Source organism: Rhinoraja longicauda, chromosome 34, assembly GCF_053455715.1.
Source record: "Rhinoraja longicauda isolate Sanriku21f chromosome 34, sRhiLon1.1, whole genome shotgun sequence".
Lineage (NCBI taxonomy): Eukaryota > Metazoa > Chordata > Chondrichthyes > Rajiformes > Arhynchobatidae > Rhinoraja > Rhinoraja longicauda.
In genome coordinates this window covers 21773808-21791195 of record NC_135986.1, presented here as the reverse complement: position 1 = coordinate 21791195, position 17388 = coordinate 21773808, and the positions used below count along the sequence as shown (strand labels likewise).

Here is a 17388-nt window from a genome sequence, read left to right as displayed (position 1 = left end):
TAGCAAATTGAGAAAATCCTGCACTTTATCACCTGTCAACTTTGGGTGAAAAACTATCTGCAATGAAATTAGTACTACGTGTTCAAAACCACAGTACATGAGAAAATCTGTTTGAAAAAAACGTTAAAAAAATTAAATCTTATGATGAATGTATATGTAATATTCCATTGTGATTTATTTCACCTGAAATGATAACGCATTTAAATTGGTGAACAAAACCTGTGCCTTAAAATTACATGCGCAATGTGAAGTCAGTGCACATAAAATGTATTATACACCAATCGGCCAAATCATTATGACCATTGACAGGCGAAGTGAATAACATTGATTGTCTTGTTACAATGGCACCTGTCAAGGGGTGGGATATATTAGGCAGCAAGTGAACAGTCAGTCCTTGAAGTTGATGTGTTGGATGCAGGAGAAATGGGCAGGAGTAAAGACCTGAGCGACTTGACGAGGGCCAAATTGTTGTGGCCAGACGACTGGGTCAGAGCATCTCTGAAACGGCAATGCTTGTGGGGTGCTCTCGGTCAGCAGTGGTGAGTACCGACCGACAGTGGTCCGAGGAGGGACAAACCACAAACCGGCAACAGGCAGGGTGTTGGGCGCCCAAGGCTCATCGATGCGCGAGGGCAACGAAGGCTATCCCGTCTGGTCCGAACCGACAGAAGGTCGACTGGCACAAGTCACAGAGAAGTTTAATGGTGGTCACAGGAGGAATGTGTCACAATACACAGTGCATCGCACCCTGCTGCGTATGGGGCTGCACACGGAGGACCAACGGCTTGTTAGGCAGGTGGTCATAATGTTTTGGCTCATCAGGTCATAATGTTTTGGCTGATGTAAAGCTCTCCCAAATTCATTTCTGACATACAGTATGTGAATATATTGCAATGCTAGTTTAACAATATAAGATACATTTTCACCATTTTGTAAACACCCCTCATTCTCGTTCTCTCTTCTGGTGTTTCCTTCCTCTCCCTCTGACTGATGGCAGGATTCTGCTCCCATTCGGATCCTGCAGAGGCTGCAGACAGAAGCAGTGGCTCAGCCATCAAGACTGCAGTGGCCTCGTTCGTTGGTCTGCATCGGCCGGCGTCAGAGATGAGCTCCACCGGCGCGGGGCTGAGGTCCGTGGATTACGAGGTCTTCGGAAACGTGCAGGGTTGGTGTGATGCGGGGCAAGCATTTTTTCCTTTTCCCTGCTTTTTAAATTTCATTTGATCTCCCTTTCCCTGGCTGGAGGGAGGGAGTCAGCTGAAAATAGCCCAGCAAAACTTGCAAAAAAGGCAGGTGCCATCAGAAAAAGCAAAAACGCTAAGGAGATGTACGCAATTGGGAAATATATCTGGGTTATTATAAGCCTATTTTGGCAAGAGTGGCTGACCACTCTTAAATTCAGTAATTCGGAATTTGCTTATCTGTGCAAGGCAGTCAACATTTCTAGATTCATCAGTTATGCCGTGCTGCTATATTTATTTATAGGACCTATTTCTGAGCTACAAATACCGTAGAGAGTGTTGCACTACAGATAATCTTCTGTAGGAAAAATATGAATTGTAATGAATGATCCCAATGCTACCTAATGTTAAAAAGTACCTGTGCAGTATTTAACCGTAGCTGACATTCCCATAAGGGAGGCGCGGTGGCGCAGCGGTAGAGTTGCTGCCTTACAGCGAATGCAGCACCGGAGACTCAGGTTCGATAGTGACTACGGGCGCTGTCTGTACGGAGTTTGTACGTTCGCCCCGTGACCTGCGTAGGTTTTCTCCGAGATCTTCGGTTTCCTCCCACACTCCAAAGACGTACAGGTATGTAGGTTAATTGGCTGGGCAAATGTAAAAATTGTCCCTAGTGTGTGTAGGATAGTGTTAATGTGCGGGGATCGCTGGGCGGCGCGGACCCGGTGGGCCGAAGGGCCTGTTTCCGTGCTGTATCTCTAAATCTAAAATTTTAAATCCTGCCTGTGTCCAATTGCCTGATGTCAACTCGGGAAGAGGACAAGGTACTAAAGTTGGCAATGATAATAATGGACAGGAGGGGAAATAAAATCTGCCTCTCCTAATGCTACCCAGTTGCTCTGGTGTAAGAGGGAACTGCAGATGCTGGTTTACACCGAAGATAGACACAAAATGCTGGAGTAACTCAGCGGGACAGGCAGCATTTCCGGAGAGAAGGAATGGGTGATGTTTGGCTGCGTGTGGCTGCCTCACCCTGGCAATAAAGGAGGCTCGGAGTATGAAGGTCAGTGTAGTAATGGGAAGGGGAGGTAAAATGGTTTGCAACCGGGAGATCCCACATGCCTTGGCCCTATCCCGCCTGCAATTTGTCCAAAACGCCTCAGCGAGACTCCTGACCGGTACCCGTAAAAGGGACCACATCACCCCGATTCTGGCCTCTCTCCACTGGCTCCCAGTACAGTATCAACTTCAAGCTCCTCCTATTCACATACAAAGCCCTAAACGGGCTTGCCCCCCCACCCACCCACCATATCAAAAATCTTCTAACCCACCACCCTATCTCCAGGTCCCTCAGGTCGGCCGACTTGGGGCTACTGACTATCCCGCGGTCTAGGCTTAAGCTCAGGGGTGACCGCGCTTTTGCGGTTGCAGCTCCTAGACTGTGGAACAGCATCCCTCTCCCCATCAGAACCCTCTATCGACTCCTTCAAGTCCAGGCTCAAAACCGATTTCTACTCCCTACCGTTTGAGGCCCTCTGAGGGGGTGCTGGAGTAGGCCATTCAGCCCTTTGAGCCTGCACCGCCATTCAATATGATCATGGCTGATCATCCAACTCAGTATCCTGTACCTGTCTTCTCTCCATACCCCCTGATCCCTTTAGCCACAAGGGCCACATCTAACTCCCTCTTAAATATAGCCAATGAACTGGCCTCAACTACCTTCTGTGGCAGAGAATTCCACAGATTCACCACTCTCTGTGTGGAAAAAAACTTTCTCATCTCGGTCCTAAAAGACTTCCCCCTTATCCTTAAACTGTGACCCCTTGTTCTGGACTTCCCCAGTATGTGCTGTTATGTTTGTGTGCCATTGTATGTTCGTTTCTTAGTACCTGAACTGATGTACAGCACTTTGGTCAACGTGGGTTGTTTTTAAATGTGCTATACAAATAAAATTGACTTGACTTGACTTCTGAGTGCAAGTGTTCAGCAGAGCGGCCACTTGGCAATGCCAATGTGCAGAAAACCACATTGGGAACGCTGGATGCCATAGATGAGGTTCGAGGAGGTGCATTTGAATCTCTGTCTCATCTGGAAGGATCGCAGGGACCACAGCAGTCCTTCCAGGTGAGGCAGAGGTTCACATGCACCTCCTACTCCATCCAGTGTTCCCGATGTGGCCCCCTGTACATCGGCGAGCCCAAGCGTACACTCTCAATCCAGATGCAGATTGTCACTTAGAATATAAGATAGGCACAAACGCTTGACACTTAGAACAGTTAACGGGGCGCAGCGGTAGAGTTGCCGCCTTACAGCGAATGCAGCGCTGGAGACCCGGGTTCCATCCCGACTACGGGCGCCGTCTGTGCGGAGTTTGCACGTTCTCCCCGTGACCTGCGTGGGTTTTCCCCGAGATCTTCGGTTTCCTCCCACACTCCAAAGACGTGCAGGTTTGTAGGTTAATTGGCTCGGTAAATGTGAAAATTATCCCTAGTGGGTGTAGGATAGTGTAAATGTGCGGGGATCGCTGGTCGGCGCGGACCCGGTGGGCCGAAAGGGCCTGTTTCCGGGCTGTATCTCTAAACTTAACTAAACTAACAAAGGATATTCTTGCTATTGAGGGTGTGCAGCGTAGGTTTACTAGGTTAATCCCTGGAATGGCGGGACTATCATATGTTGAAAGACTGGAGCGACTAGGCTTGTATACACTGGAATTTAGAAGGATGGAGGGGATCTTATCGAAACGTATAAGATTATTAAGGGGTTGGACACGTTAGAGGCAGGAAACATGTTCCCAATGTTGGGGGAGTCCAGAACAAGGGGCCACAGTTTAAGAATAAGGGGTAGGCCATTTAGAATGGAGATGAGGAAAAACCTTTTCAGTCAGAGAGTTGTGAATCTGTGGAATTCTCTGCCTCAGAAGGCAGTGGAGGCCAATTCTCTGAATGCATTCGAGAGCTAGATGGAGCTCTTAAGGATAGCGGAGTCAGGGGGTATGGGGAGAAGGCAGGAACGGGGTACTGATTGAGAGTGATCAGCCATGATCACATTGAATGGCGGTACTGGCTCGAAGGGCCGAATGGCCTCCTCCTGCACCTATTGTCTAGGATTGCTGTCACTATTTTGGACTTTTTGCGAAATGGTGTAGCAGTAGAGCTACTGCCTTACAGCGCCAGAGGTCCGGGTTCGATCATGACTAAGGGGGCTTGTCTGTACATAGTTTGTACGTTCTCCCCGTGACCTGCGTGGTCTTCGGTTTCCTCCCACACTCCAAAGACGTACAGGTATGTAGGTTAATTGGCTGGGCAAATGTAAAAATTGTCCCTAGTTGGTGTAGGATTTTTTAGATTTAGAGATACAGAGCGGAAACAGGCCCTTCGGCCCACCGAGTCCGTGCCGCCCAGCGATCCCCGCACATTAACACTATCCTACACACACTAGGGACAATTTTTACATTTTACCCAGCCAATTAACCTACATACCTCTTTGGAGTGTGGGAGGAAACCGAAGATCTCGGAGAAAACCCACGCAGGTCACGGGGAGAACGTACAAACTCCGTACAGACGGCGCCCGTAGTCAGGATCAAACCTGAGTCTCCGGCGCTGCATTCGCTGTAAGGCAGCAACTCTACCGCTGCGCCACCGTGCCGCCCAGGATAGTGTTAATGTGCGGGGATCGCTGGGTGGCGCGGACCCGGTGGGCCGAAGGGCCTGTTTCTTCGCTGTATCTCTAAATTGGCTGGGTAAATGTAAAAATTGTCCCTAGTGGGTGTAGGATAGTGTTAATGTACGGGGATCACTGGGCGGCGCGGACTTGGAGGGCCGAAAAGGCCTGTTTCCGGCTGTATATAAATGATATGATATGATAAATGAAATGATAAATCTAAAAATCTAAAAAATCTAAAACTAAACACCAATTCTTGAGTGTGCCGGGTTTAAACCCAGTGTGCATTTCTGTCCTCTTGGTGGTGCTGCAAGCTACATATCCGAAAGGCATGCTGTTCCTCCAATAACTCGCACACGACAGGCATCTTAATAATCGCTGCAGGGGTTTAACTTCAGATCTGCAGCAAAAAAAAAGCAGCAGGATTATTTGTGTGGACTGAGAGTTGTGCAGTTTTATCATCCTGAGCGATCAAGATTAAAGCTTCCTCCATTAAAAGGGGTCTGACAAGGGCTCTTGTCGTATTGTTGATAACATTTAGTCTTATCTTTGGTCACCGTTATCTCATCGGATTATTCCCTGAGCAGCAGTGCAACAGATAGATTCTTCTCACAAAATTGCTAAAAAAAAATCCCCCAGTGGTGATGGTCGATTGTCTTTGACTGCATAAACACGGTGTTTCTTTTCTTTAATAGATTGCTATGCAAAGGGGATGACATCTAAATACTTGAAGTCTCGTTTGTTTGTTCCTGAGCTACAGCCAAAACGGTACACGATAGCGTGACAATTTTACGCCCACCTCACTCACCCTTGTCCCTTTGGTGCTAATGGAAGACGTTTCATTGTTATATTTTTAAAGTTATTCACATTTTAAAGTTTAAATCTATCTCCAAGGGGGGGAGGGAGGGAGGGGGGGGAGGGAGGGAGGGAGGAAGGGGGGCAGGGAGGGAGGATAAGGGGGGTTGAGGGGGATGGAGTGGGGGAGGGGAAGGGAGGGAGGGGAGGAGGGGGAACGTGAGGGGGAGAGTGGAGGAGGGAGGGAAGGGGGAGGATGGAGGGAGGGGGAGGAGAGGAGGGTGGGAGGGGGGTGAGGGGGGAGAGAGAAGGGTGAGAGGGGAGGAGGGAGGGAGGGAGGGGGAGGAGGAGAGGGGGTGTGAGGGGGAGGAGGGGAGGAGGGGGGAGAGAGGAGGGGGAGGGGGAGAGGGAGGGGGCGAGAGGGGAGGGATGGTGGGAGGGGGATGAGGGGGGAGCGGGGAAGAGGGGGGAAGGGAGGGGAGGAGGGTGGGAAGGGATGAGGGGGAGAGAGGAGGGGAGGGGGGAGGGGGGTGATGGAGGAGGGGGTGCTGCACCAATTCAGGAGAGGTTTGGGCCCAACGGGTCCACTTGGTCTAGTATACATGAAAATAGTTTTCAGAGTTTGCCCAGAGTCACAATTAATTAATTTAATTTAATTTTAATTAATTATTTAATTGGCGGTGGTAATTAATTAATTAATTGGATGAGGATCTCACTAGGGTCTCTTCTACATCCCGCAGCTCCGCTCTTGCTCCCCCTCCCCCCCCCCTCATAACAAGGACAGAATCCCCCTCGTTCTCACCTTCCACCCCACCAGCCAGCGGATCCAACAAATCATCCGCCAACATTTCCGTCACCTACAACGGGACCCCACCACTGGCCACATCTTCCCATCCCCTCCCCTCTCTGCGTTCCGCAGAGACCGTTCCATCCGTAACTCCCTGTTCCACTCGTCCCTTCCCACCCAAACCACCCCAACCCCGGGCACTTTCCCCTGCAACCGCACGAGAAGCAACACCTGTCCCTTTACCTCCCCCCTCAACTCCATCCAAGGACCCAAACAGTCTTTCCAGGTGAGACAGAGGTTCACCTGCACCTCCTCCAACCTCATCTATTGCATCCGCTGCTCCAGATGTCAACTTATTTACATTGGCGAAACCAAGCGCAGGCTTGGCGATCGCTTCGCTCAACACCTGCGCTCGGTCCGCGTTAACCAACCTGATCTCCCGGTGGCCGAGCACTTCAACTCCCCCTCCCACTCCCAGTCTGACCTTTCTGTCATGGGCCTCCTCCATTGCCATAGTGAGGCCCACCGGAAATTGGAGGAACAGCACCTCATATTTCGCCTGGGCAGCTTGCAGCCCAGTGGTATGAACATCGACTTCTCCAACTTTAGATAGTTCCTCTGTCCCTCTCTTCCCCTCCCCCTTCCCAGATCTCCCTCTATCTTCCTGTCTCCACCTATATCCTTTCTTTGTCCCGCCCCCCTGACATCAGTCTGAAGAAGGGTCTCGACCCGAAACGTCACCCATTCCTTCTCTCCTGAGATGCTGCCTGACCTGCTGAGTTACTCCAGCATTTTGTGAATTAATTAATTGGGATCGTTGAGAGCATTAGCGATGCAGTGGTGCTGGTTTCCGACGGGCACGGTTATGGACGCACCACACATCTCTGTCCTCCATGCAGCTGGCAAGCTCCTCTTTTGCCTCCACCTATGCGTCTTCCATCAACGTCTTCATCACCGTCTTGTTTGTTGGTCCCGGGTTCCGTCTTCCACGGGCGCGTTCCCACAGCACAACCTTGTTTGCTGGTAAACGAGGTTGCTCTGTGGGAATGCCCAGCAAGCCTCATCCTTCTCGAACCTGACCTCCTCGGTCAGAGGTGGAACCTCCCCACAGAGCTGGGCGTTGGTGGTGTGGTCCCTCCCAACTGACGCGTGGGACTTTTCCCAGCAATAACCCGCACACGACATGACGTAGAGAGTCACAAACTCTCAAACTAGCCTGTTCCCCTCACGGTCAAGAAGGATGAGAGGAGATCTTATCGAAACGTATAAGATTATTAAGGGGTTGGACACGTTAGAGGCAGGAAACATGTTCCCAATGTTGGGGGGAGTCCAGAACAAGGGGCCACAGTTTAAGAATAAGGGGTCGGCCATTTAGAACTGAGATGAGGAAAAACGTTTTCAGTCAGAGAGTTGTGAATCTGTGGAATTCTCTGCCTCAGAAGGCAGTGGAGGCCAATTCTCTGAATGCATTCAAGAGAGAGCTGGATAGAGCCCCTGCGATCAAAACAATGAGGCAACGCACCAAACCCACTGGAATCACAGCAGTATTTTTGAAAGAGATCTGAGCAAATACCTCTGGCATTGTGTCCATTTTTAACTCGTGATGCAGATGCTTCTAAAAGGATGGGAATTATCCACCATTCTGCACAGAAGGGTCAAAAAGAGTTCCAGAACCTTTAGGTGTCAGAGGTAGTGCATTAACTTTGTTCCGCAAAGGGCCAGTATAACACCAGATTAGTTTAGTTTTTTAGTTTTGAGATACAGGCCCTTCGGCCCACCAAGTCCACACCGACCAGCGATCCCCGCACATTAACACCATCCTATACCCACTAGGGACAGTTTCTGCACTTACCATCCCAATTAACCTACAAACCTGCTGGACACAAAATGCTGGAGTAACTCAGCGGGTCAGGCAGCATCTCGGGAGAGAAGGAATGCGTGACGTTTCGGGTCTTCAGACTGAAGCAGGGTCTCGACCCGAAACGTCACGCATTCCTTCTCTCCCGAGATGCTGCCTGACCCGCTGAGTTACTCCAGTGTTTTGTGTTTACCTTTGATTTAAACCAGCAACTGCAGTTTTTCTCCAACAGTCTGACCTGCTGAGTTACTCCAGCATTTTGTGAATAAATCGATTTGTACCAGCATCTGCAGTTATTTTCTTATACTACAAACCTGTACGTCTTTAGAGTGTGGGAGGAAACCGAAGATCTCGGAGGAAACCCACGCAGGTCACGGGGAGAAGGTACAAACTGCGTACAGACGGCGCCCGTGGTCAGGATCATGCTCGCGTCACTGGCGCTGAAAGCCCTGTCAGGCGGCAACTCTACCACTGCGCCACTGTGCCACCCGATCTGTCTTTGTACCATGTTGCTCACGTTCAGACTGCTGGGGACCCGGGAAACATCCCTCAAGCATTGCAGCTGCACTCTCTGCAGGAAATGATGAATGATTTTCTTTTTGTTCTTTTTCATTTCCAGGTGTCTTTTTCCGAAAGGTAAGATTGCTGACTCCCAACGGATCCGTTTCTCACCCACTATGTCACCCCTAAGACACCAGAGTGTCAAATGTGAGTATGTACTTATTGAAGGGGAATCCATCCTTCTATTTTGAGAGGAATTCTTTTGACTTTCCACGTTCTTCTTAAGAAGGAGTCGGTCTGCTCAGCACGTAGAAGTAAACAGTAGACAATAGACAATAGACAATAGGTGCAGGAGGAGGCCATTCGCCTCTTCGAGCCAGCACCGCCATTCAATGCGATCATGGCTGATCATTCTCAATCAGTACCCCATTCCTGCCTTCTCCCCATACCCCCGCTATCCTTAAGAGCTCTATCCAGCTCTCTCTTGAAAGCATCCAACGAACTGGCCTCCACTGCCTTCTGAGGCAGAGAATTCCACACCTTCACCACTCTCTGACTGAAAAGGTTCTTCCTCATCTCCGTTCTAAATGGCCTACCCCTTATTCTTAAACTGTGTCCCCTTGTTCTGGACTCCCCCAACATTGGGAACATGTTTCCTGCCTCTAATGTGTCCAATCCCCTAATTATCTTATATGTTTCAATAAGATCCCCCCTCATCCTTCTAAATTCCAGTGTATACAAGCCTAATTGCTCCAGCCTTTCAACATACGACAGTCCCGCCATTCCGGGAATTAACCTAGTGAACCTACGCTGCACGCCCTCAATAGCAAGAATATCCTTCCTCAAATTTGGAGACCAAAACTGCACACAGTACTCCAGGTGCGGTCTCACCAGGGCCCGGTACAACTGTAGAAGGACCTCTTTGCTCCTATACTCAACTCCTCTTGTTATGAAGGCCAACAAGTAATACCGCATTCGTCTGAAGAAGGGCCTCGACCCAAAACGTCACCTATTCCTTTTCACCAGAGGTGTGCTGTCTGACCTGCTGAAGAAACAAACAAACAAACATTTTAATATTTCGATTCTGTCGGCTGACGGTCCACTGTATGGTCGTAGGTCTGTCTGCCTATTCAAATGGATGCCAGCGATTCTTTGACGCAGTTTTAAAGAGTCCTTTCTTCTCAACCCACCACCGTGCCAGGGAGCCCCTCAAGAGTTACAAACAGATTAGCCAAACTTGAGCTACCCCTCACAGATGCATTCAGTTGAAGCTGATTTTATCCAGCAGCCATCAATTGATGGCCTTTTTGAAATGAAAGATAATGCAGCCTTGTCTATATTTTCCAAACGCACGCCAGGGGCAAGCGATCTCGACCGCTGCTTATCAGAAAATCATGGTGTATTGCCTGTGACTTTTCCCGTGTCTGGCAGCTGAGGCACCTAGCCCCTGGCACAAGCTTTCAAAATACACGTTGGCTTTCGACATTAGGAAAGCAATTAAAAATGCAGTGCTTCGCAACAGCCTTAAAGTCATAGAACTCGGCACGGTGGCGCAGCGGTAGAGTTGCTGCCTCGCAGCGAATGCAGCGCCGGTGACGTGGGATCCATCCCGACTACGGGCGCTGTCCGCGCGGAGTTTGCACGTTCTCCCCGTGACCCGCGTGGGTTTCCTCCGAGATCTTCGATTTCCTCCCACACTCCAAAGACGTGCAGGTATGTAGGTTGTGTCGGAAAAAAACTGCAGATGCTGGTTTAAATCAAAGGTAAACACAAAATGCTGGAGTAACTCAGCGGGTCAGGCAGCATCTCGGGAGAGAAGGAATGCATGACGTTTCGGGCGACCGGAAAAGTCACCCATTCCTTCTCTCCCGAGATGCTGCCTGATCCGCTGAGTTACTCCAGCATTTTGTGTCTACCGGGTTTGTAGGTTAATTGGGATGGTAAGTGCAAAAATTGTCCCTAGCGGGTATAGGATGGTGTCAGACTGAAGAAGGGTCTTGACCCGAAACGTCACCCATTCCTTCTCTCCTGAGATGCTGCCTGGCCTGCTGAGTTACTCCAGCATTTTGTGAATAAATCCATTCTAAAGGAACGTCCCTTTTCTTCTGAGGCTGCGTCCTCTGGTCCCAGAGTCTCCCACTAGTGGAAACATCCTCTCCACATCCACTCTATCCAGGCCTTTCACTATTCGGCAGATTTCAATGATATCGCCCCTCATCCTTCTAAACTCCCAACGAGTACAGGCCCAGACCCATCAAACGTAACAACTGAATGTATAAGAAAAAAAAGTGAGGGGAAAAGACACAATTGGTTTAAATGCAACTTATTAATCGGAGTGAAAATTTGGGATTCAAGTTGGTGGCACGGTGGCGCAGCGGTAGAATTGCTGCCTTACAGTGGCGTGTTTGACCCTGACTACGGGTGCCATCTTTACGGAGTTTGTACGTTCTCCCCCGTGACCTGCGTGGGTTTCCCCCGGGATTTCCGATTTCCTCCCACACTCCAAACACGTGCAGGTTTGTAGGTTAATTGGCTTGGTATAAATGTGACTTGTCCCTCGTGTGTGTAGGGTGGTTTTAGTTTAGTGTAGAGATACAGCGTGGAAACAGGCCCTTTGGCCCACCGGGTCCGCGCCGACCAGCGATCCCCGCACACTAACACTGTCCCACACACACAAGGGGCAATTTTTACTTTTACCAAGCCAATTAACCTACAAACCCGCACGTCTTTGGAGTGCGGGAGGAAACCGAAGATCCCGGAGAAAACCCACGCAGGTCACGGGGGAGAACGTACAAACTCCGTACGGACAGCACCCATAGTCGGGATCGAACCCGGGTGTCCGGCGCTGCATTCGCTGTAAGGCAGCAACTCTGCCGCTGCGCCACCGTGTCGCGGCATTTGTGTCAATGTGCGGGGATCTCTGGGCGGTGCGGACTCGGTGGGGCCGATGGGCCTGTTTCCGCACTGTATCTGTAAACTAAACTAAACCAGTGTAGATCCGGGACTTAAGTGAAGTAATCAGCACAAAAGCAAACAGATTGAGGGGACTGGAAGTTCGGAATGAAGGAAAAGGAGATGTAAGCACCCAGCAGCATATGTGAAGTGAGATAATGTTGCTGTTCATTCTCATGAAGGCAATTATAACATATAACATATAACATATAACAACTACAGCATGGAAACAGGCCTGTCCGGCCCTACCAGTCCACGCCGACCACTCTCCCTGACCTAGTCTCATCTACCTGCACTCAGACCATAACCCTCCAATCCCCTCCTATCCATATACCTATCCAATTTACTCTTAAATAATAAAATCGAGCCAGCCTCCACCACTTCCTCCGGAAGCCCATTCCATACAGCCACCACCCTCTGAGTAAAGAAGTTCCCCCTCATGTTACCCCTAAACCTTTGTCCCTCAATTCTGAAGCTAGGTACCCTTGTTGGAATGTTCCCCACTCTCAAAGGGAAAAGCCTACCCACGTCAACTCTGTCCGTCCCTCTCAAAATTTTAAAAACCTCTATCAAGTCCCCCCTCAACCTTCTACGCTCCAAAGAATAAAGACCCAACCTGTTCAACCTCTCTCTGTAGCCTAAGTGCTGAAACCCAGGCAACATTCTAGTAAATCTCCTCTGTACCCTCTCCATTTTGTCGACATCCTTCCTATAATTTGGCGACCAGAACTGCACACCATACTCCAGATTCGGCCTCACCAATGCCCTGTACAATTTCAACATTACATCCCAACTTCTATACTCGATGCTCTGATTTATAAAGGCAAGCATACCAAACGCCTTCTTCACCACCCTATCCACATGAGATTCCACCTTCAGGGAACAATGCACAGTTATTCCCAGATCCCTCTGTTCCACTGCATTCCTCAATTCCCTACCATTTATAAGGTACTTCTTACAAAGCTGATTTTTGTTGCAGATTTTTTCACTTACATGTTCGTGGGGTAGAGACCACCAATAATTGCCCATCTTAATTGCACCAGGACTAAGGAACCAATTAAAAGCCTACCGCATCTGGAGTCACGTGTCGGCCAGACAGGATAAGCAAGCCAGATTTCCTGGCCTCAAGGGCTTTAGAGAACCAGATGGGATTTTACGATAAACCAGCCGTTACCTGCTCACCATTACAGATAATAGCTTTTTGTTTCCAATTTATTTGATTACCTCAATTTAAGTTCCAACTGTTGAGTCATAGAGTGATTCTGTGTGGAAACAGCTCCTTCGGCCCAACTTGCCCGCACCGGCCAACATGTCCCAGAGACACTAGTCCCACCTGCCTGCGTTTGGTCCATATCCCTCCAAACCCGTCCTATCCATGTACCTGTCTAACTGTTTCTGAAACGTTGGGAGAGTTGCCTCAACTACCTCCTCTGGCAGCACGTTCCACACACCCACCACCCTCTGTGGAAAAGTTACCCCTCAGATTCCTATCCAGTCCAAACCTATCCTACCCATTCAAACTCATGTTTCTGGATCAATGGTAGAGATCTCTGTATAGATATTTTTTTTAATCTTTACTTCAGCTCTGAACTATTTTTTTGTTGCAATTGGGAGGCACGGTGGCGCAGCGTTGGAGTTGCTGCCTTACAGCACCAGAGACATGGGTTCGATCCTGACTATGGGTACTGTCTGTACGGAGTTATGTAGGAAAATAACTGCAGACACTCGTTTCAAATTGAAGGTAGACACAAAATGCTTGAGTAGCTCAGCGGATCAGGCAGCATCTCAGGAGAGAAGGAATGGGTGGCGTTTCGGGTCGACTCCCTTCTTCAGAGTGAAGAAGGGTCTCGACCCAAAACGTCACCCATTTTGGGTCGAGACCCTTCTTCAGTCTGAAGAAGGGACTCGACCCGAAACGCCACCCATTCCTTCTCTCCTGAGATGCTGCCTGACCAGCTGAGTTACTCCAACATTCTGTGTCTACCTTCAGTCTGTACGGAGTTTATACGTTCTCCCAGTGACTTGCGTGGGTTTTCTCCGGGTGCTCCGGTTTCCTCCCACACTCCGTTAATAGAAACATAGAAACATAGAAAATAGGTGCAGGAGTAGGCCATTCGGCCCTTCGAGCCTGCACCGCCATTCAATATGATCATGGCTGATCATCCAACTCAGTATCCCGTACCTGCCTTCTCTCCATACTCCCTGATCCCTTTAGCCACAAGGGCCATATCTAATTCCCTCTTAAATATAGCCAATGAACTGGCCACAACTACCTTCTGTGGCAGAGAATTCCACAGATTCACACTCTGTGTGAAAAAAATCTTCTCATCTCGGTCCTAAAAGACTTCCCCCTTATCCTTAAACTGTGACCCCTTGTTCTGGACTTCCCTAACATCGGGAACAATCTTCCTGCATCTAGCCTGTCCAACCCCTTAAGAATTTTGTAAGTTTCTATAAGATCCTTAGTGTGCGGGGATTGCTGGTCGGTGCGGACACGGTGGGCCGATGGGCCTGTTTTCATCTCTAAACTAAATTAAACTCAACTAAACTAATCCATAAATTGAAGGGAGAGTATGCTCTTTGATGAGGCTTTCAGTTTCAAGTTCTTTTCAGTCATAACAAAATAAATAGGCTATTTTACAACGGTGTGAGTTATATTTTCTTGACAAAGTTCGAACGATCTAATTGGGTTTAACAACATTTTTTCTCATTTAACTGTTTTTACCTTGTCAGGAATTAAATCTTCTCACAAGGCAGTTATATCTGCCTTGGATAGTTATGATTGATAAACTTCCTGTTGTGTTATCAGATAAATCGAATACAACTTTAATTAAAAAGTATTGACTAGAAACTCTCAATTCGGAAATAGCATGAATTTGCAATTATGTTTTGGATGGAAAGACGAGCCAAGCATTAATATTAAATATGTTGTGACAACAGAATCCTCAGAAATGTTGAAAGATAATTATTTTTCGCTATATAGGAGCTATGTTATTAAATGTAGTGTATTTCCTTGCAACGTCTTGATTCGACTGAAGAAAGAGTCTCGACCCGAAACGTCACCCATTCCTTCTCTCCCGAGATGCTGCCTGACCCGCAGAGTTACTCCAGCATTTTGTGTCTACCTTCATTTTAAACCAGCATCTGCAGATTTTTTTCCTGCTTGATTCGTACGGATGTCGGGCGTTATGGGGAGAAGACAGGAAAGGGGTTAGGAGGGAGAGATCGATCGGCCATGATTGAATGGCGGAGTAGACTTGAGGGGCTGAATGGCCTAATTCTACTCCTATCCCTGATGAACCTGCTATGGTTTTGTACTCTGGGCACCATTAAGTTAGCAGTCCAACCATGAATAGAAACATAGAAAATAGGTGAAGGAGGAGGCCATTTGGCCCTTCGAGCCAGCACCTCCATTCATTCTGATCATGGCTGATCATCTACAATCATTAACCTATGCCTGCCTTCTCCCCATATCCCTTGATTCCACTAGCCCCTAGAGCTCTATCTAACTCTCTTTTAAATTCATCCAGTGAATTGGCCTCCACTGCCTTCTGTGGCAGAGAATTCCACAAATTCACAACTCTCTGGGTGAAAAAGTTTCTTCTCACCTCAGTCTTAAATGGCCTGCCCTTTATTCTTAGACTGTGTGTGTGGCCCCTGGTTTTGGACTCCCCCAACATTGGGAACATTTTTCCTGAATCTAGCTTGTCCAGTCCTTGTATCATTTTATACGTCTCTATGAGATCCCCTCTCATCCTTCTAAACTCCAGTGAATACAAGCCCAGTCTTTCCAATCTTTCCTCATATGACAGTCCCGCCAGCCCACCGAGTCCACGCCAACCACACTAGCGACAATTTACAATTTTTACCCAAAGCCAATTAACCTACAAACTTGTACGTCTTTGGAGTGTGGGAGGAAACCGGAGCACTTGGAGAAAACCCACGCAGTCACGGGGAGAACGTACAAACTCAGAAAACAGACAGCACCCATAGTCAGGAGAGAGGAGGCAGAAGATGGAGGCGCAGGCAAGTTCCAAGAAAGCAGATGTGGCTGTGGTCAGCGAGTCTGGGTCAAAATGTGATCGTAGAGCAGGAGGGCAGGAGAAATCTCCCGTAGTCAGGATCGAATCCGGTCTCTGGTAAGGCAGCAACTCTTCCACTTCTGCTGATGGATTTCAAACGCGCAGTTTCGTTTTATTTTGAATATTTACCTTTAGCTCAATGAAATATCATAAGAAGGGTCTCGACCCGAAACGTCACCCATTCCTTCTCTCCCGAGATGCTGCCTGACCTGCTGAGTTACTCCAGCATTTTGGAAATATCATAAGATTTAGGAGCAGAATTAGACCATTTGGCCCATTGATTCTGCTCCGCCATTCGATCATGTATGATCTATTTTTCCCTCTGAATCCCATTCTCCCGCCTTCTCCCTGTAACCTTTGACACCCTTGTTAATCTAAAAACCTATCAATCTACACTTTACAAATACCCATTGACTTGGCCTCCACAGCTGTCTGTGGCAATGAGTTCCACAGATTCATCACCCTCTGGCTAAAGAAACTCCTCATGTCCATTGTAAAGATACTTCCTTTTATTCTGAGACTGTGCCCTCTGGTCGTAGACTCTCCTACTAGTGGAAACGTCTTCTCCGCAGTTACTCTATCTAAGAGGGTTTCATTATTTGGGGTAGGTTTCAACGAGAATCCCCCCCCCCCCCTTCGTGTTTCTAAACTCCGGCGAGTACTGTCCCAGAACCATCAAACGCTCCTCATTGGGAAAGCACCAAATGTGACTTGTTATTTACCTCCCAAGACAATAGACAATAGGTGCAGGAGGAGGCCATTCTTTGAAGGAAGGAAGAATATGTCCGTCCTGTGTTCTCGATGAATCGAAGGATACTGGCCCTTTTACGTGATGGAGAAGCAGTCTCAAGTAGTAGAGGTCACATCTCAAGTAGTAGAGGTGACTCGGACAGTGCCCTAGCTTATGGAAGGACTATTCAGAATCCTGATAACAGACGGGGATCTGCCCAAAAAGATCAGGGAGAAGAAGGAATGACCAGGGTGAGACAAGTCTCTGATTACGTTGGCTGCTTTTCCGAGGTTGCGTGAAGTGCACATGGAGTCAGAGGCGGAAAGCCTGGTTTGCGTGACGGACTGGGCTATATCCCCACCTCACTGCAATTTCTTGCCGACTTGGATAGTTCCCAAACCAGTAAAACCTTTTAATTACATTTCTAACAGTAAATAGTGTAATAACAAGTAACTGCAGATGCTGATTTACCAAAGGAAGATTTTTTTAAAATGCTGAAGTAACCCAGTCAGTCAAGCATCTCAAGAGAATATGGATAGGTGACTTTTCAGATCAACACCCTCATGCAGTAAATAGTGTAGATAGGAACAGAAAATTGAGAAACGGCAGTAACAAATTGGGAGTGATGAAAACGATGACAATGGAGTTCAGCATTGAATGTGGAGTCATCCATTTTGGATTCTAATTAAACACCACAGGTTTTTTTTCTCAAGAAGACAAGAACTATGGACGAGCCATGGCTGGCGCATCGGGGGGCTGTCGGCGGCTGCGCCATGGCTAAATATATATATATTCGTATATAAATCTGTATGTATGTCATGGCTGGCTGCGGGTTGTATATG

General features: G+C 48.3%; 1 protein-coding gene across 5 annotated transcripts in view; it reads left to right on the top strand.

Annotated features, from left to right (window-relative positions):
• Positions 1-17388, top strand: part of LOC144609402 (acylphosphatase-2-like) — a 46906-nt gene that overhangs the window by 14502 nt on the left and 15016 nt on the right. For 2 of the 5 annotated variants that reach the window (XM_078427873.1, XM_078427868.1), the window contains exons 2-3: positions 998-1165; positions 8901-8917. In XM_078427873.1, the coding sequence (XP_078283999.1) occupies positions 1105-1165; positions 8901-8917 (78 nt within the window). In that variant the 5' untranslated portion in view covers positions 998-1104. Of the gene's footprint in view, positions 1-997; positions 1166-8900; positions 8990-17388 lie in introns of all 5 variants that reach the window. The other 3 variants (XM_078427869.1, XM_078427870.1, XM_078427872.1) reach the window with 3 other exon arrangements.